At 52.5% G+C, this 25,011-nt stretch overlaps 12 protein-coding genes across 12 annotated transcripts; 6 read left to right on the forward strand and 6 right to left on the reverse strand.

Moving 5' to 3' along the window:
* Positions 1-302: 302 nt before the first annotated feature.
* Positions 303-2,485, forward strand: rglB (polysaccharide lyase family 4 protein; the record flags this gene model as incomplete). Its single annotated transcript, XM_025722658.1, has 4 exons — positions 303-984; positions 1,055-1,146; positions 1,208-1,222; positions 1,268-2,485. 4 exons carry the CDS (start codon positions 303-305, stop codon positions 2,483-2,485), a joined length of 2,007 nt encoding a protein of 668 aa, XP_025575574.1.
* Positions 2,486-3,131: 646 nt separating this feature from the next.
* On the forward strand, positions 3,132-5,216 carry BO80DRAFT_63730 (acyl-CoA dehydrogenase family protein). The gene is made up of 4 exons (XM_025724663.1): positions 3,132-3,991; positions 4,053-4,278; positions 4,329-4,697; positions 4,745-5,216. Exons 1-4 carry the CDS (start codon positions 3,388-3,390, stop codon positions 5,079-5,081), a joined length of 1,536 nt encoding a protein of 511 aa, XP_025575575.1. The 5' UTR covers positions 3,132-3,387; the 3' UTR covers positions 5,082-5,216.
* Positions 5,217-6,680: 1,464 nt separating this feature from the next.
* Positions 6,681-8,061, forward strand: BO80DRAFT_381217 (PI31 proteasome regulator). Its single transcript, XM_025716828.1, has 2 exons — positions 6,681-6,933; positions 6,999-8,061. The coding sequence occupies exons 1-2, from the start codon at positions 6,747-6,749 to the stop codon at positions 7,889-7,891; spliced, it is 1,080 nt and encodes a 359-aa protein (XP_025575576.1). The 5' UTR covers positions 6,681-6,746; the 3' UTR covers positions 7,892-8,061.
* Positions 8,062-8,394: 333 nt separating this feature from the next.
* BO80DRAFT_424817 (serine/threonine-protein phosphatase) lies at positions 8,395-10,487 on the forward strand. The gene is made up of 6 exons (XM_025719376.1): positions 8,395-8,825; positions 8,898-8,939; positions 9,046-9,151; positions 9,213-9,746; positions 9,804-9,876; positions 9,939-10,487. The coding sequence occupies exons 1-6, from the start codon at positions 8,664-8,666 to the stop codon at positions 10,009-10,011; spliced, it is 990 nt and encodes a 329-aa protein (XP_025575577.1). The 5' UTR covers positions 8,395-8,663; the 3' UTR covers positions 10,012-10,487.
* A 138-nt stretch (positions 10,488-10,625) lies between these two features.
* BO80DRAFT_406237 (putative homogentisate 1,2-dioxygenase) lies at positions 10,626-12,926 on the reverse strand. The gene is made up of 7 exons (XM_025717745.1): positions 12,477-12,926; positions 12,396-12,418; positions 12,164-12,338; positions 11,512-12,114; positions 11,285-11,447; positions 11,095-11,217; positions 10,626-11,021 (listed from the first exon to the last, which is right to left on the reverse strand). Exons 1-7 carry the CDS (start codon positions 12,594-12,596, stop codon positions 10,762-10,764), a joined length of 1,467 nt encoding a protein of 488 aa, XP_025575578.1. The 5' UTR covers positions 12,597-12,926; the 3' UTR covers positions 10,626-10,761.
* Positions 12,927-13,235: 309 nt separating this feature from the next.
* Positions 13,236-15,275, reverse strand: BO80DRAFT_381225 (putative carboxylesterase). The gene is made up of 6 exons (XM_025716829.1): positions 14,856-15,275; positions 14,625-14,794; positions 14,511-14,558; positions 14,277-14,458; positions 13,880-14,221; positions 13,236-13,823 (listed from the first exon to the last, which is right to left on the reverse strand). Exons 1-6 carry the CDS (start codon positions 15,038-15,040, stop codon positions 13,245-13,247), a joined length of 1,506 nt encoding a protein of 501 aa, XP_025575579.1. The 5' UTR covers positions 15,041-15,275; the 3' UTR covers positions 13,236-13,244.
* A 337-nt stretch (positions 15,276-15,612) lies between these two features.
* Positions 15,613-17,377, reverse strand: BO80DRAFT_355141 (MFS transporter; the record flags this gene model as incomplete). The annotated part of the gene is made up of 5 exons (XM_025715736.1): positions 15,613-16,862; positions 16,924-16,983; positions 17,046-17,103; positions 17,175-17,195; positions 17,258-17,377. The coding sequence occupies 5 exons, from the start codon at positions 17,375-17,377 to the stop codon at positions 15,613-15,615; spliced, it is 1,509 nt and encodes a 502-aa protein (XP_025575580.1).
* Positions 17,378-17,604: 227 nt separating this feature from the next.
* BO80DRAFT_63804 (NEDD8-activating enzyme E1 regulatory subunit) lies at positions 17,605-19,680 on the reverse strand. The gene is made up of 2 exons (XM_025724664.1): positions 19,203-19,680; positions 17,605-19,134 (listed from the first exon to the last, which is right to left on the reverse strand). Exons 1-2 carry the CDS (start codon positions 19,575-19,577, stop codon positions 17,833-17,835), a joined length of 1,677 nt encoding a protein of 558 aa, XP_025575581.1. The 5' UTR covers positions 19,578-19,680; the 3' UTR covers positions 17,605-17,832.
* A 273-nt stretch (positions 19,681-19,953) lies between these two features.
* On the forward strand, positions 19,954-21,461 carry BO80DRAFT_381236 (ribose-5-phosphate isomerase RKI1). The gene is made up of 2 exons (XM_025716830.1): positions 19,954-20,705; positions 20,784-21,461. The coding sequence occupies exons 1-2, from the start codon at positions 20,327-20,329 to the stop codon at positions 21,224-21,226; spliced, it is 822 nt and encodes a 273-aa protein (XP_025575582.1). The 5' UTR covers positions 19,954-20,326; the 3' UTR covers positions 21,227-21,461.
* Positions 21,312-22,674, reverse strand: BO80DRAFT_493386 (WD40 repeat domain-containing protein). The gene is made up of 3 exons (XM_025723814.1): positions 22,633-22,674; positions 22,325-22,580; positions 21,312-22,246 (listed from the first exon to the last, which is right to left on the reverse strand). Exons 1-3 carry the CDS (start codon positions 22,640-22,642, stop codon positions 21,448-21,450), a joined length of 1,065 nt encoding a protein of 354 aa, XP_025575583.1. The 5' UTR covers positions 22,643-22,674; the 3' UTR covers positions 21,312-21,447.
* A 127-nt stretch (positions 22,675-22,801) lies between these two features.
* On the forward strand, positions 22,802-24,089 carry BO80DRAFT_406253 (GTPase GPN2). Its single transcript, XM_025717746.1, has 3 exons — positions 22,802-23,127; positions 23,194-23,294; positions 23,357-24,089. Exons 1-3 carry the CDS (start codon positions 22,839-22,841, stop codon positions 24,014-24,016), a joined length of 1,050 nt encoding a protein of 349 aa, XP_025575584.1. The 5' UTR covers positions 22,802-22,838; the 3' UTR covers positions 24,017-24,089.
* A 155-nt stretch (positions 24,090-24,244) lies between these two features.
* Positions 24,245-24,891, reverse strand: BO80DRAFT_321343 (Rpp14/Pop5 family protein; the record flags this gene model as incomplete). The annotated part of the gene is made up of 2 exons (XM_025715130.1): positions 24,245-24,525; positions 24,633-24,891. Coding segments are annotated over 2 exons (540 nt in total), but the record flags the coding sequence as incomplete, so codon positions are not given.
* Between the last annotated feature and the right edge of the window lie 120 nt (positions 24,892-25,011).

Consider the following 25,011-nt stretch of genomic DNA (forward strand, 5'->3'; position numbering starts at 1 on the left):
GCACCTATTTATCCGCTTTTCTTGGCTGTTGATTCCCCGCATTTCCCCAGATTGTACTCCATCGCCATTGATGGCCTTGGACGATGTGTGTGCAGTAATTTCCCGTTGTACTATTTCACACATACTTCTTGGCTGCATCGCCTACAAACGCCAATCTTTTCTTTCGGGGTATTCCAGACCGGAGGGATCTCACCATTACAATAGCTATAAGATGGCGCCAATTGACTTCGTCAGGAACGGCACATATCTGCACCACCCTCCATAACCCATTCGCGCAACTATACCTGAACTCACCACCCACAATGCGCCAACTTCTCCCCCTCAGCCTAATAACCACCCTATCCTTCACCCTCACCTCCGCAACCCTCCACATGTCCCAAAACACCAGCACCATCACCATCTCCAACGACCGCCTCACCGCCCACTTCTCCAAATCCCAAGGCCGAGTCACCGACCTCTACCTCGACACCCAAGACCTCCTGGGTCCCCAATCCGGCGACACCGGCGTGGGCCCCTACCTCGACTGCTACTGCATCCCCTCGGGCTTCCACACCCCTGGCTCCACCACGTCCTCAACCTCCAACTCCACCCTCCGTCTCCTCACCGGCACCGACACCACCAACACCCAATATGCGGGTGTAATCATGGACTCGACCTACCTCCCGACGGGCCAACACTTCCAACAATACTGGTTCCTCCGAGACGGCGAAACCGGTCTCCACACATTCAGTCGACTCGCATACTACAACGCCTCCACACCATATCTCCGCAACCTCCAAGAATTCAGAACCTTGTTTCGCCCGAATACCGACCTCTGGACCCATCTAACCTCGAGTGAGGTCCAGACGGCCCCATTGCCAAGTGAAAAGGCGATTGACGAGGAGGTGGTCGTGCAGGATGCCACCTGGACGTTTAATAATACGCCCGGGGATGCGTACTATGACCAGTATTCGGATTATTTTACGAAGTATACGTTTTCGAATTGTGAGTTTGTTTCAGATGCTGGATGGAGGGGTGGATGGATGGATGGAGAGAAGAGCTGACGGTTATGTAGCGTGGAGGGAGAATTCCGTGCATGGGGTTTACGCCGATGGGTCGACTTCGAATGGGACGACGTTTGGGGCCTGGTTGGTTATGAATACGAAGGTGAGTGGGATATTGTTCTGAGGGAATTGTGTGATGGGTTGCTGATGCTTTCATTGCGCAGGATACGTATTATGGTGTATGTGATGCTATGTCTTCGTCTGATTCGATGCTGACCGTCTAGGGACCGCTGCACTCTGACCTCACTGTCGATGGTATCGTCTACAACTACCTCGTGTCTAACCATCATGGCGAAGGGACTCCTAACATCACCTACGGCTTTGATCGGACCTTTGGCCCTCAATTCTACTACTTCAACGGCGGGAAGGGCTCTGCCTCGCTGCAGGAGCTTAAATCGGATGCAGAGTCCCTGGCAGATCCGAGCTGGAACTTGGAGTTCTACGACTCGATCGCCAAACATGTAGTCGGATATGCACCCTCCAGCAAACGCGGCAGTGTGCAAGGGCAGATCGACCTCCCGGAGGGGGCCACCAGACCTGTGGCTGTACTCACCGTGGATGGGCAATATTTCCAAGATAACTCGGCAAATGCCTCCTCGTACCAGTACTGGGCTGAGGTTGACGCGTCCGGACGGTTCAACATCGACCACGTCAAAGAAGGGACGTACCGGGTAACCGTATACGCCGACGGAATCTTCGGTGACTTTGAACGTGACGGCGTGCATGTCAAGGCTGGCAAGACCACCAATATCCAAGAGACTTGGGTCGCAGAGTCCGCAGGCACCGAGATCTGGCGACTAGGGACGCCAGACAAATCGTCTGGAGAGTTTCGACACGGAGTTGCCAGGGACCCCACACACCCACTGCATCCCCCAGAGTACCTTATCTACTGGGGCGCATATGACTGGCAAACAGACTTCCCGGACGGAATCAACTACACCATCGGGGCCAGCGATCCAGCAACCGATCTGAACACCGTGCACTGGTCCGTGTTCGGACCGACCCCCAACGACCCACGTGTCGAGTACGATACCACGCACGACTGGACGATCAACTTCCCCTTGAGCGAGGATGACCTTGCGCAGCGATCCACAGCCACTCTCACCATTCAGCTCGCGGGCGCCAAGACGGCCTCCGGAAACACGGACGTCTACAGTCCAAAGGAACCATATACTAACCTCGCGCTGGAAAGCTACATCAATGACCAAGCGGAGCCACTGACTCTATTGATCGGGTTTAATCAGTCAAGCAGCTGCATTGTGCGGTCGGCAGTCAGTTGCTATCAGGTTCGCTCGCGCATGGAGTTCCCGGTGGATTGGCTGAAGGTCGGGAACAATGTCCTGACCTTGCATCTGCCGTTTAATGCAACGGATACGGAGACGGCGGTTTTGCCGGCCACGGTTTATGTGCAGTATGATGCGTTGAGGCTGGAGGTTTCGTAGGGGAGTTCAAGTGCTGTATGAGATTCGAGGGTAGTATTTCAATCGTGGTGGGATGGAAAGAAGCAGCGATCGGGCTAAGGATAAACATAGAGCCCAAAAATCATGATATCTGGTTCCTTTGGTAGCGCAAAGTCAAGAGTGTTGTTCATAGATGATCAGCACTGGGACTGCACACTGTGATCAAATCACCTTCCAAGTTTCTTAATCTAACTCGATAGAATGTATACGATCAACGGTGAGCACTCCGAAAGAGGACAGTCTCTCTATCAGCGACAATGCCAAGAATGCCATCAGAGCAGATATTTCCATAGCTCTGCATTCAGCTCCATCAATGTCATGACATATTGTCATTCGCCCCCGATCGCCCGAGCCATCAGCTGCGTCATCTAATAAATGGGCTGCACGCCACCAGAACACCAGCGAGTGGAGTCTGTTCCAGCGTCAGCACTCAGCACAACCGAGGCTGTTCCGGGTAGACCGGCGGGTTGCCTGATCTGAAGCATCACGGGTTACCAAGCCCGGTAGTATCGCGGACACGCCAGATATTCTCAACTTGGCAGACATGTTATCTGAAATACATATTCGGCATGCAGCGCAATTCCCTCAGGTTAGAAGAAAGCTGAGGACGAGGGGCCGTGGAGGGTCTGAAGAAGGGAAACCCGTGGACTTGCGAAATCTTCACCAGGATCGGCCTTGCCCGATGCGGTAAAAGCCTCGGCTTATCGGCGTGGCATTTGGGCAATTCTAATCCCCTCCCCTTGATTGGCATCGGCGACTTCTTATAAGATCCCTCGACGGAGACCTTCCCCGCATTTAGTCTGGAGCTTTGGTTTACTCTGCAGAACTTTGCTTTTTTTCTGTTGTTTGAGCAGGACCTCACTACTAGCCCTTCCCGACCGACCATGTCGAAAAGCTTCACTCGCGCCGAGGTTGCGCAGCACAACACCGAGGACTCCGTCTGGTGCATCATCGACCACCGCGTTTACGATCTGACCGATTTCATTGACGCGCACCCCGGTGGCAGTGTGGTTCTGAACCAAATCGCAGGCACCGATGCGACGGTCGATTTCTACAACCTTCACCGACATGAAGTGCTCGAGAAGTACAAGGACCTCTGCATCGGAACGATAACCGGCGAGACCCCCGAGGTTGTCACCCCAGAGCCTGGCAGTCTTAGCCAGGTCCCCTACGCCGAGCCTCTGTGGCTCCGCCCGCAGTTCAAGAGCCCATACTTCAATGACAGTCATCGTCGACTTCAGAAGGCTCTTCGAGAGTTCACGGATCGCTATATTACCCCAGAGGCGCAGGAGAAGGAGAAGGACGGTACCTATATCAGTCAGGAGTTGATCGATCGCATGGCGGAGGCTGGGGTGCTGGCGATGCGTTTGGGTCCTGGAAAGCACTTGCATGGGCGGAAGCTGCTGGGTGGGGTCATTGACGGAAAGGAGTTCGATTACCTCCATGACATGGTGCTATCGCAGGAGTTGGTGAGAGCTAATGCTCGAGGTCAGTTGGACTCTTCACCTGGGCCCATGTGGATGGAACGTGGTGTACTGACTCTCAGCAGGCTTCCAGGATGGAAACATGGCCGGCATGTGTATCAGCTTGACTGCCGTTCAGCAGTGGCTTCGTAATGAGCCCCTTCGGCAAAAGGTCACCGAGGAAGTTCTGTCTGGAAAGAAGAAGATGTGTCTGGCGGTTACAGAGGCATTTGCTGGCAGTGATGTAGCCGGTCTTCGCACAACAGCTAAGAAGACCCCTGATGGCAAGCATTACATCGTCAATGGAACCAAGTACGCATGACCTTTCCCAGTCGCTAATGAAGCCGCTGACCCGTTTGCAGGAAATGGATCACCAACGGTATGTTCTGTGACTACTTCGTCACCGGCTGCCGCACAGAGAAGGGTTTCTCGGTGCTTTTGATTCCCCGTGGCGAAGGGGTCGAAACCAAGCAGATCAAGACATCCTACTCGACAGCAGCTGCTACTGCGTTTGTCCAGTTTGAGAATGTCAAGGTCCCTGTGGAGAACCTGCTTGGTGAAGAGGACAAAGGTTTCATCGTTATCATGAGCAACTTCAACCATGAGCGGTTTATGATGGTTTGCAGTGTGGTCCGCATGTGCGTGACCGTTGTGGAGGAATGCTTGAAGTGGTGCAACCAACGCATTGTCTTTGGCAAGAAACTGATTGAGCAGCCCGTTATGCGACAGAAGTAGGTCGTCTCCACTAATCATTTTGTCACATGCTAATAGACATCAGGCTCGCCCGAATGATCGCACTTTGCGAATCCAACCAGGCCTGGCTGGAATCTATCGCGTACCAAATGTGCCACATGACCTATGCCCAGCAATCGGCTAACCTGGGCGGCCCCATTGCTCTGCTCAAGTCTCACGCCACCCGCTCGGCACAGGAGATTGCTGACCAGGCCACCAACATATTCGGTGGCCGCGGTTTGACCCAAAGCGGCATGGGCAAATTCATTGAGATGTTCCACCGGACGTACAAGTTCGACGCTATCTTGGGTGGCACGGAGGAGATCTTGGCCGACCTGGGAGTCCGCCAGGCGATGAAGAAGTTCCCCAAGGCGATGCTGTAGTGCGCGACGTTGATACTACCTTCTTGACCATGACCTTGCTTTCTCATGTGCTGGCCCTGCAGGACAGGGTACCGTCTTCGAATCTTAGTTGAATTATAGCGAATATAGGAGTCTGTCAGCTGACCGACTTGAAGTCTCATACGTATGTGTGTTGAGCTAGTCATGAACATGCCAATTCGTTGTGTGAAACGTTTGTTGACCAAGGACCGACTGATTTTTGGAATTGGTTGAATAGTCCAACTAAGCGAATGACACAATCGTGCCTCCCGTTTTAATGCCAGCCAATGTCAATATCCTCAGTTCACTCTTTCTTTCTTTGGCTCTGCCAAAGATTTCCGAGTGATAGACCAGATACATGCTGTAATGTCTGCGTTGAAATGTCTCAAGTGGTTGGTCATCACTATTAAACTCAACAACCGTAATTTGACCCATATTGAGGTCATTGTGGTCAACCAACAACCATGGCGTACCATAGATCGTGAACAGGATTGTGCCTGCCCTAATCATGACGTCCGATCAAGGTTGGTCATTTATAGACCGTACCACGTTAAAAATGAACATTGGTGGCTCCGCAAATGTAGCAGGTTTGTAATCAACTCCCGCGAGATTCTGTTCTTCGAGAAAATGGCCAATGTCGCCAATCCGCGGTAAAACAGGATATTCAATCCAATCCACTTTGATCCATTACACCGGTATGCTCCTGTAAGAGGCCCCGAGCACACAAAGATGGCACTTGTAGGAAATAACTTTGACGACTTGCTCAGGATTCTTTCGGGAGATGCTTGCTGAAAAGATCCGAAGCTCTGAGGAGGTGCTCTATCCTGATAGGACTTTCTTATAACCTCAGGATAGATTTTTGCAATGGTAGCCGATTCTTTGATGCTCCTACATCACGGAATCAACGCGCCGAATTTGCCCAAATTCCGATGAGCTGCCGTCGTTGGCGACATAGTCCCCATTAGTAACCGGGGAATACGCTGCCTCGCGTGTCTCCAAAGATCTCCTCCAGGCCAATGGAAGGGCCCGATCGAACATTCGTCATTGTATGATCAAGGAGAAAGGGAAGAAGAGTTGGAATCCGGCACCGCGAACGGATGCTTGTGTTTCTGGATAGTGGTAAATAAGATGGGACGCGCTAGCAGGTACTCGGCTCCCCACTGCTGCATCTCACCTCAGTCTGGATTTAGTACCTGGATGACTAGAAATGGTAACTAGTCATGAGATGATTCCAAAATATTGCATCATCAAAATTTTTAATCTTTGATTAAGCTTCTTTTTACGTATGCTCATGGGTCTTGATTAGCGGTACCCAATATCTCAAACAAAGTATCGGTTCCGAAATAAAATATAAACAACGGATGAAACCGGGGATAACTGTGTACTAGGGGTTTAGACTGTAACTATTGAAAACCGGAAAAAGGGCAAATGAGGATATACTTCATTGCATTCAAAATAATTATCTTCATATCGCACCCTGATTATTTGTGGTCCAGCCGCAACGTCATGAATTGCCTCAGTTGAAGAGGCCCGTCCAGGCTTCTGACTAAGCACGATAAACGAGGCTGCAGGCTGCGATAAGGCAGAAGCCTTGCGCAGCAACCTCAACCCTCCATCCCCACCTTCCTGATTCCTTCATTATTGTAAATATCATCAAAATCTATCAATATGGCTACAAGCACTGATACCTTGGGCCCGGACAATGTGCTGGCGATCGCAGCAACAGCTCTTCGCGGAGATGGAGCTCAGCCGCCCAGCCTCAAGACGCCTTACGAAGCGATCGCTTTAGTCGGCCACGCGGCTATGACAGCAGTGGGTTTCCGATTAGTTGGACTTGGGGAAGATCATACGCTAGGTGCGTGACATGCAGGCTTCTTAAAGTGACAAGAAACTAGGTACTGATCGTCTTATTTCGTGTAGAGAATCAATCCGAGAACCCCTCACTCCCCGCAGAATGGAACGCCAACCCGGCCTTTGCCTTCCGATACGCCCACTCACAGTCATCGATGCAGTACCTGCTCAAGATCAGTCGACTTGGAAATAATGCTGTCGTCTTCGCCCTGGCCTTAGGCGACGACCGAACTACATCCTTCGATCTCCCGGTCAAAGATTATGTTTCCGAATCCGCTCTTCCACTGTCCTCGACTGCAGACCTTCAAGCAGCACTCAGCGAGGCTTTCATATCACCAGCGCGCCTCAGGGACCTGATAGGTCTATTCAAAATTAGTGTCATCCAGAAGTTAGCCCCCGGGCTGTACAAGGAAGGGTACGAAGATTCCAGCCAAGCGCAGGAGACGGCGCGAGTCAGAGAGCTGGAACCTCCCCCGCGACGCGATCCTTTGCGAGATGATCCCATGCCGCAACCCGCTCGCCCTTACCCTTTTGACGATCCTCTAGCGATGCCGCCCCGACGACCTGTCCCTGCGGGCGACTTTCCCCCACCGGGATTTGAGGATGAGTTCGAGATCCAGAGACCACCTCGAGGATACCCAGCAGGCATGGGAGGTAGAAATCCTTTGAGTATCGGAGACCGGGATCTATACCCTGCGGGACTCGGTCCACACGACCCTTTGCGAGGAGGCATCGGTCCTGGCCTGGGTGGTGGCGCCGGTGGTGGGATGCACCCCACCTTCGATGATCCCCTCTTTGGGGGCCCTCGAGGCCAAGGCTACGACCCTCAAGCACCTCCGGGCTCGCGATATGATCCTGTAGGACCCGGACAAGGAGCGCCATTTGGACGGGGGCAGGGGCCATATGGAGGACGCGGGTTTGGCGGAGGGTTCGGGGGGTTTGGTGGTGGTGACATCATTTAACCGCGCGGCTGAGCCTGGGGTCGGAGTGAAATCTGCCGACCATGAGTGCATGATGTGATGACAGAATGAATGATGATCGATTAATCGTATTTACATGGTTGACAGAATGTATGTAATTATGCTATAAAGAATCTGACATATTTACATGACTGGCCAAGTCTAAACGAGAGAATATTTTCCATGTTCCCCTCGAAGCCCAAGGTGTGGCGGGTGCTGGAGTAGAATCCCGGGGCAAAAAGACTAAGAGAGGGTTCAAGTGTGGCTTTGCGAGGGAGCTGGCAGGGAGAAGTCCCAGGCAGGCGGCGGTGTGGCGCACGGGCAGGCGTGAACGGGCCCAAACCTGACCTTGGGAACTTCCCACCACCAGCACGGCCTGATGCAGTGCACTGCTGCCACTGCCACTACTGACCTGTGACCGCTACCACCACCTCGACCTCCACCACCAACCCATCCCAGCTCACCTCCCTTTCCCTAAACTCCCTGCTCCCCTCTCCCCCTCCCCCCCCAAACCTTCCTCCCCCATTACTAACCCCCCCTCCTACTCTATCTTTCTTTCATCTTTGGGCGACAGATTTTGCTGTCGCTGTTAATTTGGTTTCTCTCAATTTCCCTTGTCCATCTCGTTGCGTCCGATCGTGTCCCCCCCCTCCAAGAAAACCACGCCTCCCTCACGAGACCTCCCCTCCCAGTTGGCCCGCCCCTCCTCGGTTACACTTAATCATCCTAACCTCTCTTCCCACTACCCTTGTTGTTACTCTCGGTGATCATTGCAATGGACAACAACATGGAGATCGATACGGCGCGGTCGCCCGAACCTCATCACCTCTCTCCGACCACCGACCCGGGCTCCATACCCACCCTCGACGGATGGATCGAAAGTTTGATGACCTGCAAACAACTAGCGGAGGAGGACGTGCGGAGGCTGTGTGATCGGGTGCGTGATGCTTTTGCCGGGCGCTCTGGGTGACCATCGAGATGATCCTAATCGTGGTTTGTTTTTTTATAGGCAAGAGAGGTCCTGCAGGAAGAGTCGAACGTGCAGCCCGTGGTATGTGGATGATTTTCGTTTGTTTTGGTCTTCCCGCGCTGCCCGGGCCTCTGTGGTGGCCCCGCGGCTGTTGCGACCGGTCGGACTGACCCTCTGGAACCCTCAGAAATGCCCGGTGACTGTGTGCGGTGATATACACGGCCAATTTCACGATCTCATGGAGCTTTTCCGCATTGGGGGCCCCAATCCGGACACGAACTACCTGTTCATGGGTGAGTTGGCATCTTGCCGCGCGTGCCAGTCGTCCCCTTCACTCACCCGCCCGCCCGCTAGGTGACTACGTCGACCGTGGTTACTACTCCGTAGAGACCGTCACTCTCCTCGTCTGCCTCAAAATCCGTTACCCCCAGCGTATCACCATCCTCCGCGGAAACCACGAATCCCGCCAGATCACGCAAGTCTACGGTTTCTATGATGAATGTCTCCGCAAATACGGCAACGCCAATGTCTGGAAATACTTCACCGACCTTTTCGACTATCTCCCTCTCACCGCACTCATCGAGAACCAGATCTTCTGTCTGCACGGCGGTCTGAGTCCGTCAATCGACACGCTTGACAACATCCGCTCCCTGGATCGGATCCAGGAGGTCCCGCACGAGGGTCCGATGTGCGACTTGCTGTGGAGTGACCCCGACGACCGATGCGGTTGGGGCATCTCCCCCCGTGGTGCTGGATACACATTCGGGCAGGACATCTCGGAGGCGTTTAATCACAACAATGGCTTGACTCTGGTGGCACGGGCGCACCAGCTGGTAATGGAGGGTTATAACTGGTCGCAGGATAGAAACGTGGTCACGATTTTCTCAGGTATGCGGAATCTTGTTTCGTGTGTGGCCGGGAGGCTTTGGCTAATTGCGACCGCAGCTCCCAACTACTGCTACCGCTGCGGTAACCAAGCCGCAATTATGGAAATTGACGAGCATCTGAAGTATACGTTGTATGTGATGATCATCCCCGACGGCTTTCTGAGAGGCTGGGGTTCGCTGACGCGGTCTACAGCTTACAATTCGATCCCTGCCCGCGTGCGGGAGAACCCATGGTCTCGAGACGCACACCCGATTATTTCCTGTGATTTGTTTGTGATAGACATTTCTTCTCACCTCTGGCAAGTTGAGGTTCTCCGACCCTTCGAAAGGGCTCCTGGGATGTTGGGACAAGGATACATCAGGGCGGTCCGCCTAAATAATTGTGTGTCCGTATTTCTGGCCGTGTTGATACCATTCATGAAAACAAAAGACGTTCCGAGACTTTCCCGCCCCCAGACGATGGGTTTGCCACCGGGTGGGGAGGATGCGCTGTCGCTGCCTGAACCAGGTGCCTTGTGCCTTGGTCGACATCCACGCCCGATGCCGTAGGTTTTGGCCTGACGTGACAGGTCAATTGGAGCCCGAAAGACGCTTGCCATCCCGAGTATCCTGGTCAGGGACAATTCATAATTCTTGTCCGTATCATTGTCTTCTCCGTCTGCAAGACTGGATAGATCCATGAATGAACGTCTTGTCCTGGATGCCCCTCTTCTATCTACTCCGTAATCCATACCCGAGCGACTGCGGCTACTTCGGTGTTCATGCATGGTAGTTTGGTACCACAACCAGGCTTCTAGAAGTAACTTGCACGTGGTCTACGTCATTCCTCGTCATTTCCTTTCGTAGCTATAAGATTTATCCCTGATTGATATTTGCTTCTCTGAAATAGTAAATTTCAATATGTACAGATGATAGAGGTAGTATTCACATAGTAAACACTTATGAGCATAAAAAAAAGGACACTGGCTAAAGAAAACCCGACACAGTATAACATAGCAGGATGCAATGAGATGCAATCAAATCCTCAACCCCTTCGCCTTCTTCGCCAACAACTCCTCTACCTCCTTGGCATGGCTAGAGAAGTTATCGACGAGGTTATCCCACATCTTGGGCTCATGTTCGTGTCTCTTATCGCTCGTCCAGGCGTAATCTGTGATTGTGAACGCGCGACTGGATTCGAACATGAATGCCATGGAGGCCTCGGAGATGCGCATGGCCGGGGGATCGGATTCGGTGGCGGCTTTGAATTCTTCGTAGGCGACGCCGTGGGGGACCACTGTTTGGTGAGACTTGTTAGTTTGTCTGGCCCTGTGGGTAGGTAGTTATGGGAATGGTGGGAGGCTGCTTACTTCCGCATTCGAAGGAGACGCTGCCTGGCTTGAAGGCGTCGGAACGACCGCCGTAGTCGCCGTAGATCAGGCCCATGAGCTCGGAGGCGGCGTTGCGGTGGTAGTATGGGGGGCGGTAAGTGTCTGTTGTTGTGGTGGTGATTAGCAAGGCCAGAGGGAGGAGTGTCGGTACTATGGGCGGGGTACGTACGCGATGCCACATCCCACCGAGGAGAGAAAATGAGCAGGTCGGCCAGAGGCGCTGTGGTGTCACGAGACTTGGCTGTGAGGACACAGAAGATGGATGGATCGATGTGATCGACCGAAATGGAACCGACGTTGACAAACTTGGTCATGTCGTATTTGTAGGGTACCTGTGGGATTGGTCAGTTTGCTTTTGGCTGAAACAGTACGCAGTCAAGGTGAAGAGGAGCGTACATAGTTACCGTGCCAGGCAACCACATCAAACGGACTGTGCTTCTGTGTGCTCTTGAAGAACTTTCCTCCCAGCTTGTACACAATCTCCCAGTCCTCTTGTGTGATCTCGTACTTAGCCGTGGGGAAGAGGAAGTCTCGGGCATTGGCCAGACCGTTGGCACCCAGCGGACCCAACTCGGGAAGTTCGAACTGGCTGCCCCAAATCTCGAGTATATAACCACGTGAAGGTCCATCCGGCAGCTCTACGCGGAAACGAACACCACGCTGAATAATGACGATTTCTCCCGGCTGAACAAATAAAGGGCCAAACTCGGTCTGGATGTCTAGTGCACCCTGCTGGGGGACGATCGCCATTTCACCATCCGAGTTTACAAAGGCCTTGTTGGTCATGTTAGCATTGGCAACGTAGACGTGGGTCGCCAGACCCTCGCGAAGGGTCGGCTCTCCCGAGCCAGCCACGGTCTTGAGACCCGCGACGAAATCCACTTCACCATCGCTAGGAATGTCGAAGGGATGCCAGGCCAACTGGGTGGGAGAAACATGGACGCGAGGGTTCAGTGGCAGGAAGTTGGACTCTGTGTCTTTATTGTCAGGAAGATCAGTCTACAATCTGTCAGCATAGGTTCTCCGATGAGGCAGCACCATCACGTACAAATCCCTGATGGGCAACGGCCGGACGGGCACGGTAAAGCCACGCCTTCTTGTTGCAATGTCTAGGGGCAACAAAGGCCGTTGCCGTAATCTGCTCAGCATATAAGCCGAATCGGACGTTGCGAGGACTGTTTTGGCCCTGTGGGATGGTGCCAGGGACAGCCTCCGAGGCAAATCTGACAGGTTATCTACATCAGCCAGTTGAATCGCTAGATGCAGGAGCTTGGACGTACGAGTTGCCGAATCCGGCTTGGTACTGGTCCGATTAATTAGATAAGGTTGGCACGGCCATAACGATACCACATGACACACACCTCATAGGGATCATTTCGTCTTGTGCTGAAGGACGGAATCGTGCCATCCTTCTGTGTCTCTGCCCAGTGGAAGATCTTCTGGTATTCCTTGGGGTCGGAGAGGTCGCTCGTCGAGGGCATGGTGGTAGTAGGTCTCAGGGGAGTATTTGTGCAGTGAAAATGAGACTGTAATGAAGAATGTAGTGTTGTAGAATCACGAATTGGTGACTATCAGTCCTGGTTCTGGAGGGAATGCCAGTCTGGGCTCGAGCAGGTTCATATACTTGAGCCGGTGGGGTTCGATCCGAGCGGGCAGGCATCGTGAAGCAATTAATCAGACTTTGGGACATCCGAACACCCGGCTAGCTGATGCAGCAGGAGATTGACTAGACTTTAGGACGGGTAGACCGCTGGATGAGTCTCTGTAGTAGGAGCGTTGGAGGGGAGGTTCGGCAGATCTGGAGGCCAATGTGTTGCCGAGAGGAGTTGGGGAGGCCGTCGGAGCGCCCAGCTCGCGGCCGATCCCCGGTGGAGCGACCCCACATGAGTCAGGGCTGAGTAACGGTGGGGGACCTGCCCGCCAGGCCTCTGCGCCGGGGTCCCCGGGTAGCACTCGCTGGTGGAATTGCCGAAAGTTGAGGGCCTGGAGTAGTGGTAGGAAAGTGATACTATATTGGTACTAGCCGCTGCCACTTGTACTATCGGAGGTGCAACAGAATGTACTACGCAGAAGGACTATACCCCCCTTTTACGTGCTATTCCGGAATTGTATAGAAATCGGTGCATTCTCTAATTCAATAAGCTAATCCTGCCGGCCGTCAAGGCAAATACAATGGGCATGTAGACGCCCATCCCCGCCTCCCTTAGTGCCTGCACATGCTCGACTCGTCGTCTGGAAGCAAACTGCGCCGCGGAAATCTCCCCACATTCACCCAAAGGCCCATATGCGAATCTTTGCTCCTCAGACCACGGGCTATGGCCATTGACAAATTGTACCCAACGCTTCCGCATCTCTTGGCCGACCGACTTCGCAGCTGGGTTGAAGGATAGGTCGACGCCATCAAACAGGAAGAGTAGGTCAACGGCATGGTGAGCTCGGCTGGATGGCTGCCACGGATTGCTCTGGTCAACCACGTACTTGTAGACCCGTTTGCCTGCTGCTTGTAGCTTTTCGGCGACGAGTTCCACTGGCAATGTATATCGAGCGTCGTGCACAAGATCCAAAGCGCCCAACTTGCAAGCTGTTGGACGATCGGCGACAACATGATACATCTTGCGTAGTTTCGTGCCCCATTGCTCATCCTGCTCGAAAGCTGCAGCAATTGCTTCACCATCGAAAGTCTCGATTCCGTTTCTCCAGATGACTGACTAGATGCCATGACCTATTAGTATGACTCCACATAACGCTGTGGCTGACAACCTACCTCATATTCAGTATCACCAATCATGACTTCCTCGACCAACTCGGGCTTCGCTTCCCAGTCCTGGAAATCCTCATCCTCTTGTATCCACATGGTGTTCACATTGCACTCTTTCAAAGCCTGTATGAGAGCCGACATAGACGACTGCCGAAGCGACAGCTGGCCTAGTTCCTGCACCTTGGCTTCCAGCGTCTTGATGAGCCCCTGGCCCCTCTCAACAGGCAGAGGAGAAGAGAGATACAAAGATCCAGATGCCAGGACTGCTCTCTTGACGGGCGTACCGGTGACCAGATGGGCATGGACATACACCGCTCCAGCACTCTCCCCGGCCAGCGTGATTTTGTCCTGAGCAGTACAAATTAGAATGGAGTAGCCACATCGCCGCGCTCGATAGACTAACCGGATCACCTCCAAAGGCAGAGATATTCTTTTGCACCCATTCAATCCCTAACTTCTGATCTTTTATAGCAAGATTCTTCTCCTTGCCGTCGCCAAAGCTGAAGATATTGAGTCGATAATTGATCGAGACGAATATGATAGGCTGCCCGGTCTTTATAGAATCTGCAACGATCTTTATGGAATCTGTCAAGCCGGCTGTCAGTTTCCTAGTTGCAATCGCTTAAATCTTGCTTACCGCAGATCTTGGATGCAGCGGAGCAGAAGGTCACTACTTGCGAACCTCCTGTATGACACGGTCAGCCAGTGATTCACGAAAAAGACATCGAAACTAGTAAAGTCTGATGCATACCATAGATCCATAGAAGAACAGGAAGAGGACCCTTCGCTGACGAAGCTGGCGGACAGGTGATATCCAAGTTCAAGCATTCAAACTCATCCTCAGGCTCTTTCTCTATTTTAAAGTCCTCTGGTATGCGCAGTAAATGGCGTACGTCAACATCGACCTGTGGACACCTCGGCCTATTGAGAAGACTCAACGTTAGTATCAACATATTTTGTCCCCGTTAGTATCAAAGCATACCCGTATCGAGAAGCATCAACCACGGCATCCGCAAAGCCATCCACGGGCTGTGCCCGCTCAAACCGCGCCGGCACCGAGGCGTACTTGATACCTCTGAATTCATGGACTGTGACTCCCTCAGACTCCCTCTCAATCCCCGTGAAAGTTGCCCGAAGACCTGGGTGCTGGACCTGCGGAGACGCCATATTTGCGATGTGTGGCACTATGCTGAAGGTGAGGGAGGATACTCAAAGATGAATGACAGCCGGTCCACCCGGAAAGGCGGCAAAATGGCACCATGCTCCATGACGAGAATCCTAGTTCACTTCTCCTTAATTTCTCAGCATATTTCTCGCTTCAATCCGGCTGATAGTTCTCCAGGGAATGCCGACTTCCGCTGGTGCCCAGTGCGCCCTCCGTCACGCTGTGGGGCTGTTGCGGGGAGATCCATCGGGAGCAAAAGTTGGGTCTAGGAAGGAGGGCCGGTTTGTCTCTTTGCTCGGCTCGCAAAGACGGAGCACGGAACAACATTTAATCTAATCTCATTGGATGAATTTTATTCTCACAAGACTCTCTTCGTGGTCTGCTCAAGGCAATCACATCATAGACTTCACGCCAGGATGACCCAGATCGTGCTTGAATCAAGCCTCAGACAGCCTGGCAAGTCTAGACATAACATTAGTCCTTGAAGTGGAGAGTGGTCTATCCGAAATTATCTATATACATTATGATGCAAACTTCCTTTAATCTCCCACGGTTCCGCACTTGACTCCATCAATCACTCCATAGACGCAGATGAAGCCGGTTCACTTCTCTTCTTGAAGAAAAACCCGCCCAGGAACAACAGTGTAGGAACACCGGATACACCAGTCAGCAAAGCCAACGCCCATGTCATGGTACCCCAGCCCGCACTTTTCCGGATGAATCCCGCAAAGAAGGGACCGACTATCGTTCCAGCAGCAAATGCTGCGTTGAGGATCCCATATGATAGTGCCATGGCCCCGCCCTTGCCAAAGATGTTTGGGTTCTGCGTTTCTTTTTCCTCCACGAGATAAGATGCCTCAACCAAGAGAGGAGGCATCAACGAGGCTATACAACAGCCCACGAGGACCAACAATGCGCAAAATAGCACCTTCTGGCCCATGGAGTTGTGGCTGACCAGTCGAAGCAGCACCAAGAACGGAACTGTCGCGAACAGCGCTCCTGCCGCCATGTAGCGTCGAGCATTCGGATACTTGTCATTGATCATACCGAACAATGGCTCCGTCAGATGAGGGACAGACAACGGAATAAAGATCAGCCCCTGGCCTGTCTGACCCCAGCCGAATGTGTCCTCGACAAAGAGGGGAAGGACACTGTCGAAGGAGCTCAGGAGGACGGAGAGGATGAAATAGGCCCATATAGTGACCAGCATTCTGTCAGAGGCCAGGAGAGTATAGACAGCACTCATTGCCTTTGGGGAACTTGCATTGTCATAGGACTCCGGTGACAATTGTCCAGTCGAGACCTGATCTTGCGAAGCGTTGTTTGGTGCATCAGAGGGCGAGGATTCAGTGACATTCTCCGACCCAGAGCGCTTTTCTATTGTCCCGGAGGGCGAAATATCTGGGCTTTCTTGCTTTTCTTGCCGGATCCACTTGGCCGCATGCTTCTTCTCGATCATGACGAGCCGCAGAACAATGTCCACTCCAACCATAGCAAATGCCAGGGCGAATACCGCATAGTATCCGCCACGGGCATAGACGACACCTCCAATAAGAGGGCCACACATGATTCCGAGGGTCATGCCCATTCCGAGATAACCCATCGCTTGCCCAAGGCCTTCCTTGCCGACCGTATCGACAAGTAACGCAGCCCCGACGGTCCAAACAACCGCCGCGGATGCGCCTTGGAACAGACGTCCTGCTATCCAGAGACCAAGGTGAGTCCCTACGCAGAGTAGAGCCGTGGAGGCGCCCAATGCCAACAATCCTACTATGAGCGGCCACCATCGAGATTCGAACCGGTCAGCTATGTATCCTGCGATGGCTGGATATGAAAGTCAATCAGAAAGACCATTTTAAATTGAGACGGCAATGCCAGTACTCACGCGATGTTGCTAATAAAGCTGCTCCATACAGGGCCAAGAGAATAGACGTCCATGATTGTTCTAATTCAAATCATGATTAGCAAGTTATCACCGAAAAACCTGAGATGCGAATAAGTACTCACCTTGGTCAACTGACAACCCGACTCTTTGGTGCAAGGCAGTTGGAGCCACAGGAACGATCTACCAAAAAAGTCAGAATAAAAGAGACTCCAAGGGACCAAATAGTTCATTGGTACAACCAAGCCACGTACCAGTCCATAGAGCAGAACATCCTATCAATTGCCTGTTAGTGAGTGCTGCTAAATATCGACAAATTATGGAAAGTTTAGCATACCGTGAAGACCGCGAAAGCAACCACAAACATAACAAAGCCATTAGATGACCTCCATTCAAGGAATATAGGTGGTTTGGCTCCATTCTGCCCGGGCAATAAGCCACCAAAGTTCCACGCCATTGTATAAGGTTGCAGAGCTTAAACGGTAGTGTCCGCCAAATTAGTGACGTTTTCGGCAGCGCTTCGGCGAGGGAAAGCTGGCAGATCACGCTGGTGGCGTGGAGAATTTAATCTGACTAGATAAGAAAGAAATTACTCTAATGCAGTGTCAGGAATAGGGCTGTAATTATATTTAATTGATAAGGGACTACTGGTCAAGACAAAACTTGCCGACACGATGTCTCGGCGCCCGCGGGTCCCGAGCCAAGCGTGGAGCTATGGATGACACAGGATCAGCATTATTCAACAAAACTCGGGCATATTACCGTCAGGCTAGGTATTCTGATGTTGGGGTTAACAGTCGAATGGAAATACAACTCATAGACTGTAAAACGGTTTGCTGAACTTTGTGTTTTCACGCCATAATGACTCTTGGTGGGGGCTATCGCAGGTCTCAAGAGTTGCCACCATGTTCGTCACAGCTTATACATTTCGCTGCGGCTGTGGGCCCCATCAAAGATGCAAGTGTTATCCAAAGGCACGTACTGCCTGGTAATTACTTTGAGCGCCTCCTGTGCGACTAGTCCTCCGGTGAGCGAAGAAATATTGTGCAGCTCTCCGCCTTGCGTCCTTCGAAGCTCTCGGGTGGCTTGTAGGATTCGTTCCCTTGCATCCTCCTCCTCGATGACCGACGGATCTTCTGATTTGAGCGCATCAACGATGTTCTTGGTTGCAGACTCCCACACCGTCTCGTCGTCTAAGGCCTCTTCTGATCTCTTTCCACCTTGGATGTCGGTTACAATGTCATCCAGGATCTGGAAGGCAAGGAAGATTGGAACGAGGGAGTCGGGAATGCTCAAGTTGTTCCGTATGGCCTTCAGAGTAAATGCGTCTCCATCCACTAAGGGGATATCACGGCCGTGCACGACCTTGATGTGGGCCGCGTTCTTGCAGAAAACCTCAATATCCTTGTCCGAAACTTGTATCGAGCGTGGTGCAATCTGTACTTCAATGCCTCGGACAATCTCAGTGACTTCTTCTATATCCTTCCTAGCCTTCGATTTGTAGATGTTTTGAAGAGAAACATAGTCGGACGACTGAGCTTTCATGTCAGGCAAGGAGCCAGGTAGAGGCAGTACACTGTGTCTCTGATAGAATTCACGGACGGCCGCTGCAATGACCCAGAAATCGGCGGACTCTGAGTTCGGGCGCCTGCACTCCTCCATCTCGAAGATTTCACGAATGGAACTGCGTAAAGTAAATGGGTTTAATGACTTCAAGACTGCTGCAACAGCCTCATCATAATTTTCTTCGCCGCCATCCGGATTGCTTGCTCTTGCACTAGACCGGACCATTTCCCTGAATTCCGACTTCTCCTTGTAGTTTGACGGAGCCTGGCCATCGTGTGCTTTCTTCCATAACTCCAGATAGTGTAGTAGAAGCAAAACGTACGGAACGTGACCATGTTGGTGGTCATCCAGACTGTCCAAGTTGCTGATGCTAGCACCAACTGCTGCCAATTCAGGCCAGGGGTTAAGGAGACGAAGGTCCTGCGTGCTCTCAGGATCCGGATGTGTCTCTACTATGGGAAATGCAGCAGGAAGCTGGAGAGAAAAGATAGAATAGAATCCCACTGAGCGTGTGTACAATACTGGGATGTCAAACTCTTTGGCGGCCTTGCGGACGGCCTCCAAAGAAGATCGTTTCACAGGCCCAGATATCAGTACCAGCTTATGCTGCGGGAGGAACTCTGGGTCTTGCAGGAGCTCTGCGATCGGCTGGTTATCAACAAAGGTCAGCTTTTAGGAACCTCAAAACAAACTGGAGTTGTCCACTCGACAAATACCTTGGTATAGAAGCTCCCCTCTACGTCTGGATTTAGTTCTCTCAGCAATCGACAGGTCTCCTCGGCTCTGGACTTGCCCAAGCTCTCCTCTTCCAAGAAAAAGTTCACCCCGAGGTCCGGCTCGGTAACAAGTGCAGGGTCCACGATAGTGAAACCGCCGATACCGGGTAGTACAAGGTTCTTGAGCGTTTCCACGCCAACTACACCGGATACTCCCGTATTCTGCTTGCTCCAAGGCCCATCGGAGTTTACCAAAAGCACCCGGGACTCTTCTAAAGCTTGCTGGCCACTTGCGGCCCACAGGCGTAGCTGACGATCATACTTTCTTTCTTTTGAAGAAGGCCCAACTAGGGCACTTGGGAAGGCCTCTGCCATGAGGGGCTATAGCGGAGAAGAGACAAGGATAGACAAGAGGAAGTTGAATCGAAGGCAGTGATCAACGAGACTGGAAAGCAATATCCCACTGTTAAGTCCTAGCTAAAACCACGATGAAGCACTGACACTGGAACCAAATGTTGGTTGTTGGAAGTAAATCGCCAGGTCACAGTAAGAGTGGTGGAATACCCCCCCATTTGGGTGCAGTCACATGATAGCTATGGTGCACGGACCTATATTGTGGCCTTGTGGCCTTGTAGCCTTGTTGCCCGAGGCCACAACAACTATGACGACACAACCCCGCCGGAGTGAAAGTCGCGCTTCCAAAACAATCAGATTGTCGCGCAGGTTGGATGCTGCTGTATCACTCCTCAGGACAGGGGATTTGACTGATCTAGAGGGGGTCAAGGTGTCAATTGCCATGCCATGAGTTTCGCAATCCCGCGTGGCCGTTTGTCCTCGCTGTAAGTGGTCCAATCGCCCGCTGAGAAGTTCTTGGGAATCTCTGAGCTCCCCCACCGCGGGCATCCACTGCTTCTGACGGTTCCTCCCCGAATTTGCAGGGGCTCGAAAGAGTTTCTTCCCCGGAGTAGTCCGCCTATTAATATCACAACAGAACCCGTCCCTGCGCTTTCTTTTCCGCTCCCATTTATCCTCGTCTCCGTCTTCGCCTACAATCACTTCGCTCGTATCCTTCCTTGGTACCCCTCCTTCCGGTTCTCTCCAGTCCCTCTCGTCGTCACTCCACCATGGCCAGCGTCATCGAAACCGCAAAGCGTGCGGCCGGTAAGGCTGCAGTCGAAAACCACTACCCTAAGGATGCCAAATACGTCGGCATTGGCAGTGGTTCTACCATCGTCTATGTTGTAGAGGCTATCAAGGAGTCCGGAGTAGACACCTCCGCCACCAAATACGTCCCCACCGGCTTCCAGTCTAAGCAGCTGATCGTCTCAGCCGGTCTGACCGCGGTTGAGTTCGATGCCCTCCCCGAGGGTACGGTGCTGGATGTCGCCTTCGATGGCGCGGACGAGGTAGACGACGACCTCAACCTGATCAAGGGCGGTGGTGCTTGTCTCTTCCAGGAAAAGATTGTGGCCCTCCAGGCCAAGGAATTCATCTGTGTGGCTGGTGCGTATATCTCACGCTGACTCAGTCATCTACACCGGCACCTTTTATAGACATGCGCACTAACCCCACGCCCGACAGACTCCCGCAAACTCCAGTCCCGCCTGCTCTCTAACTGGAAGTACATCCCCATCGAAGTTGCTCCTATCGCTGCCCACCGAGTCCTCACTGCTCTGCGCGAGATTGGCAGCATTGAGCCTGCCATCCGTCTCAACTCCGATATTAAGCAAGGTCCATTGAAGACTGACCAAGCCTTCTTCATCATCGACGCTCCCTTCCAGACTCTGCTTACGCAGGCAGACGTGGCCGCTGGCAAGGATGGCAGTGGGAAGGGAGGCGTGTGGGAGGTCCACGCCCTCTCCCAGGCGATCAAGCAGATCCCCGGTGTTTTGGATGTGGGTATCTTCTCCGGCCTGACTGGCCCTCAGGCCCAGGCTCTTGGAGGTGTCGGAGGCCAGAAGCCTATTGCCGCCTACTTCGGCATGCCTGACGGCTCGGTGTCCGTCAGGAAGGCAGCTGCTTGATAAAGTTGCTTCTAACGCCATATACGATGTGTCAAGAGACTAAAAGACTAGAGGGAAAAGTACAATGATACCATGTAGACTGTAGGACGAATCGGAATTTTTACGCTTTCTATAACCTGGTGCGTCATAACTGTGATATCACTGAACCAAAAGTAAGAACACCAAGTCTCCGCACGCCGGTCATCAAAACAATATTTCATAAGGCAAAAATATACTCATACTTATTTGGCACCCTTCCCCTTCGCTTCCGTCTCTCCCAGCTCGCGTACAAAGATCTTGACCGTCCCCTCAACAACATCATCATTGCCATCCTCAAAGCCCGGGCTGATAGCGATCGCCAGGTACTTTCCGTTGCCGCTGAAGTCCACGGCCGCAACACTGGACGGGTATTTCTGGTACTGCCTGATTCTCCTCTTCGCGATACCGTCCCAAAGAGCGACCACGCCATCGCCACCGCCAGAGGCAAACGTACCGTGAACGGGATGGAATGCAAGCGCATTGACCGGGTATACCACATCCACATCATCTGCAGTCTGTCTGTGACACTTGAACGCATATTTCCGGGCCTGGGACTCGGCAGACGGATCGAACCACTCGACTGCGACACGTCCCTCAATACTCGATGAAGCGTATCCCGCGTCGTCGGGCATGCATGCCACGGAGCGGGTCATGAACTTCAAACTGCTCTCCCTCCGCTGCCAGGGCTCGATCTCAATCTTGTTGGGGCCCGTACCCTCCGACTGAGCGGTGAGCATAGCCAATGCTTTCAGGTCGTAAATGTGAAGAGCGCGGGAAGCCATTGCGACAACGAGCTTTGTGGCGGTAAGGGACATGGAGAAGGGCTTGGAGGGAAGAGGAATGACAGCGGGTGCCGTGGCTGGATCGTTCGTCTGGTGCACATGCAATGTCGAGTCCCAGGATGCGGAGATGACTAGGTTGTGCTCCTTGCTGAAAACAACACTGCGCACGCCGGCTTCATGGCTGCTAAGGACGGTCTGGGTGGATGATGCTACATCGATTCTGCAGAGCGTCAGCTGGGAAAAGGTGAAATATGAGCCAATGGCTAGTGGACTTGAACAGAGCAGACAGCGGACTCACTTCTTGACGTCCCAATCCAAGCCAGCTGTGTAGATCTCATCCTCGGTTGCGCCAAAGCACACATCCAACACCGGAGCACGATGCTCAAACTTCTGTAACAATTTTCCTTCTCCTACTGCACCATTTTCGTCGCGCAGGTCGTACAGGTACACATTCTTATCCCACGAGGAAACAACGATTCGCGTGGAGTCGGCATCGGGAGAGAACTTCAGAGCGGAGATAGCATCCGTCGGCGGAGACGCGACAGAGAATTGATCTGATAGCCTGTCAGCAGAGGTTAATTGATACAGATTCCGTTCGCGACTTACTTGACGCCATTTTACCTGCTTGAACCAGCACCGAGCTCGACTTGAACCCGTTGTTGATCGTCCCGGCGTCATCCAAGCTTCACCTTCAGACCGTTTTCTGCCGATATCCACCGCCCTGGAATATTCTCCCCGCCATCATCGATTGCTTCGACAGTGACATCGAGCATTCCTTTGATCGAACACATTCTTGTGAGAAGACCCTCGTCATGCCGTTCGCGCAACTTGTGATAGGCCCTCCGGGCGCAGGGAAATCAACCTATTGTAATGGCATGCACCAGTTCCTTGGAGCTATCGGCCGCAAATGCTCCATCGTTAACCTGGACCCCGCAAATGATAAAACGTCGTATCCGTGCGCGCTGGACGTTCGCGACCTTGTGACGCTGGAGGAGATCATGAGCGAAGATCAGCTAGGACCGAATGGTGGTATCTTGTACGCGCTGGAAGAGCTGGAGGAGAATTTCGACTTCCTTGAGGAGGGGCTGAAGGAGTTCGGAGGTAGGCGCATTCCTCGTGCCTGAAGATGCTGTAGGATTGGATGCTAATTTTGTATGTCTGTAATAGATGAATATGTCCTATTCGACTGTCCAGGTCAAGTGGAGCTCTTTACCCATCACTCCTCCCTACGGAATATATTCTTCAAGATCCAGAAATTGGGCTACAGAGTACGTTGTATTCTTCCGGTGCGCTTCATCTGCTTCGTGGTCGCTGACATGGAGATGCGCAGTTAATTGTAATCCATCTCATTGATTCCTATAACCTCACGCTTCCCTCGATGTACATCTCCGCCCTTCTCCTCTCCCTTCGCGCCATGCTCCAAATGGATCTGCCTCACTTGAACGTCCTCACCAAGATTGATAATCTATCAAACTACGCCCCGCTGCCTTTCAACCTCGACTACTACACAGAGGTGCAAGACCTTAACTATCTTCTACCGCATCTGGAAGCCGAGTCTTCACGACTATCACATGAGAAGTTCGGACCACTCAACAACGCCATTATCGATCTAGTGGAAGAGTTCGGCTTGGTGGGCTTTGAAACGTTAGCTGTGGAGGACAAAAAGAGCATGATGAACCTACTACGCGTAATCGATCGCGCCAGCGGTTACGTCTTCGGGCCCGCTGAGGGTGCCAACGACAGCATTTGGCAGGTTGCCGTTCGAGAAGGCCTAGGGACAATGGACGTTCGGGATATACAGGAACGCTGGCTCGATGCCAAGGAAACCTATGATGAACACGAGTTGAAGCAGTTGGAGGAAGAGGCTAAAGCCAATGAACAAGCAGCGGGAGATGCAGGGAAGAACTTCGACGACGATGACGACGAATACGACGATCTGGGCAGAGGCCCGATACCAGATGGCGGCGTGAAGGTTATACGAAAGTCATGACATGAATCTATCCCAGCATCTATTCACACTGTATAATAGGGTATCTCTAATGAAATGATTAGCAAGACAAAACTCCCCCATGCAAGGCACAGGCACCACAGATAGATGCCACCCAATATCATATCCCATACTCATTCATTCATCATCACTCTCCATCATGACATCCTCACCCTCCATTCCATCCTCACCGCTCCCAGTAAGCGGAGTACTAGCCTGCGCATCAACCAACCCACCCAACAACCCCTCCAGCACCCCACTCTCATCCGCGCCCTTCAACCGGACAATCTCCCTCCTGGCGCGTCGAATCGCCTCTTCCTCCGCCTTGCGCATCGTCCCAGACACCCGAATAACACGAAACACACAAGCCCTCGAGCTCGTCGCTCTTCTCGACCCATTCTCAGTAAGCCCAGGCACCTGAGACATACATGTGAGAGCCGTCCACACCAAACGATAAGACGCGCGCGGACAGCGAATAATAGCCGTTGACGTAGCAGGCGAAAGATATTTCACTAGAAGATCACATCCCAACCAATTAGCCTCACCACAAACCCACATCCTTCTTGATCCCAAATAAAGACAACTACAAAAGAAAGAAAAAAGGGAAAGGAAAACATACCACTAACACCCCCCGCCCCAGCACCACCTAACCTCCCAACCCCATAATCACCAAACAATTCCGCGACTTCCTCGCGAACCATCTTAGCCAACAAACTCGGTGTCAAAGCATCAGACGTAGGCGAATGGATCTGTAATTGCGATTGCGATTGCGACTGGGACTGAGATTTGGGGGTACTTTTCGCGCCCGTGGCGGGCCATGTCGACGGATCGGGGTAGAGGATATCAAGGAGGAGGTAGCGGTGTTTGAGGCGGACCATTGCGCGCGTGCTTGTGTGGTTGATTGGTTGGTGGGTGGGTGAGATGAAGATTCGAGATGTAGTGGCAGTCTGGTATGGTAGGAGTTGAGATTAGCTTTTTTGGGTTGGGGGTGCGGGGCG

Source organism: Aspergillus ibericus, assembly GCF_003184845.1.
Source record: "Aspergillus ibericus CBS 121593 unplaced genomic scaffold BO80scaffold_18, whole genome shotgun sequence".
Lineage (NCBI taxonomy): Eukaryota > Fungi > Ascomycota > Eurotiomycetes > Eurotiales > Aspergillaceae > Aspergillus > Aspergillus ibericus.

What these genes read in the sequence shown, in the direction of transcription:
- BO80DRAFT_63730 (XM_025724663.1), top strand. Translation starts at nt 3,388, where the DNA reads ATGTCGAAAAGCTTCACTCGCGCCGAGGTTGCGCAGCACAACACCGAG. An exon ending in GGTGAGAGCTAATGCTCGAG is followed by an intron (nt 3,992 to 4,052) that starts GTCAGTTGGACT and finishes GACTCTCAGCAG; the next exon opens with GCTTCCAGGATGGAAACATG. An exon ending in TACATCGTCAATGGAACCAA is followed by an intron (nt 4,279 to 4,328) that starts GTACGCATGACC and finishes ACCCGTTTGCAG; the next exon opens with GAAATGGATCACCAACGGTA.
- BO80DRAFT_381217 (XM_025716828.1), top strand. Translation starts at nt 6,747, where the DNA reads ATGGCTACAAGCACTGATACCTTGGGCCCGGACAATGTGCTGGCGATC. An exon ending in TGGGGAAGATCATACGCTAG is followed by an intron (nt 6,934 to 6,998) that starts GTGCGTGACATG and finishes TATTTCGTGTAG; the next exon opens with AGAATCAATCCGAGAACCCC.
- BO80DRAFT_424817 (XM_025719376.1), top strand. Translation starts at nt 8,664, where the DNA reads ATGGACAACAACATGGAGATCGATACGGCGCGGTCGCCCGAACCTCAT. An exon ending in AGTCGAACGTGCAGCCCGTG is followed by an intron (nt 8,940 to 9,045) that starts GTATGTGGATGA and finishes TGGAACCCTCAG; the next exon opens with AAATGCCCGGTGACTGTGTG. An exon ending in CACGAACTACCTGTTCATGG is followed by an intron (nt 9,152 to 9,212) that starts GTGAGTTGGCAT and finishes CCCGCCCGCTAG; the next exon opens with GTGACTACGTCGACCGTGGT.
- BO80DRAFT_406237 (XM_025717745.1), bottom strand. Translation starts at nt 12,596, where the DNA reads ATGCCCTCGACGAGCGACCTCTCCGACCCCAAGGAATACCAGAAGATC. An exon ending in GACGAAATGATCCCTATGAG is followed by an intron (nt 12,419 to 12,476) that starts GTGTGTGTCATG and finishes TAATCGGACCAG; the next exon opens with TACCAAGCCGGATTCGGCAA. An exon ending in CCGTTGCCCATCAGGGATTT is followed by an intron (nt 12,115 to 12,163) that starts GTACGTGATGGT and finishes GACAGATTGTAG; the next exon opens with ACTGATCTTCCTGACAATAA.
- BO80DRAFT_381225 (XM_025716829.1), bottom strand. Translation starts at nt 15,040, where the DNA reads ATGGCGTCTCCGCAGGTCCAGCACCCAGGTCTTCGGGCAACTTTCACG. An exon ending in GTTGATGCTTCTCGATACGG is followed by an intron (nt 14,795 to 14,855) that starts GTATGCTTTGAT and finishes TCTTCTCAATAG; the next exon opens with GCCGAGGTGTCCACAGGTCG. An exon ending in TGTTCTTCTATGGATCTATG is followed by an intron (nt 14,559 to 14,624) that starts GTATGCATCAGA and finishes CGTGTCATACAG; the next exon opens with GAGGTTCGCAAGTAGTGACC.
- BO80DRAFT_63804 (XM_025724664.1), bottom strand. Translation starts at nt 19,577, where the DNA reads ATGGCAGAGGCCTTCCCAAGTGCCCTAGTTGGGCCTTCTTCAAAAGAA. An exon ending in AGGGGAGCTTCTATACCAAG is followed by an intron (nt 19,135 to 19,202) that starts GTATTTGTCGAG and finishes GTTGATAACCAG; the next exon opens with CCGATCGCAGAGCTCCTGCA.
- BO80DRAFT_381236 (XM_025716830.1), top strand. Translation starts at nt 20,327, where the DNA reads ATGGCCAGCGTCATCGAAACCGCAAAGCGTGCGGCCGGTAAGGCTGCA. An exon ending in GGAATTCATCTGTGTGGCTG is followed by an intron (nt 20,706 to 20,783) that starts GTGCGTATATCT and finishes CACGCCCGACAG; the next exon opens with ACTCCCGCAAACTCCAGTCC.
- BO80DRAFT_493386 (XM_025723814.1), bottom strand. An exon ending in TTGGATTGGGACGTCAAGAA is followed by an intron (nt 22,247 to 22,324) that starts GTGAGTCCGCTG and finishes GACGCTCTGCAG; the next exon opens with AATCGATGTAGCATCATCCA.
- BO80DRAFT_406253 (XM_025717746.1), top strand. Translation starts at nt 22,839, where the DNA reads ATGCCGTTCGCGCAACTTGTGATAGGCCCTCCGGGCGCAGGGAAATCA. An exon ending in GGGGCTGAAGGAGTTCGGAG is followed by an intron (nt 23,128 to 23,193) that starts GTAGGCGCATTC and finishes TGTCTGTAATAG; the next exon opens with ATGAATATGTCCTATTCGAC. An exon ending in TCCAGAAATTGGGCTACAGA is followed by an intron (nt 23,295 to 23,356) that starts GTACGTTGTATT and finishes GGAGATGCGCAG; the next exon opens with TTAATTGTAATCCATCTCAT.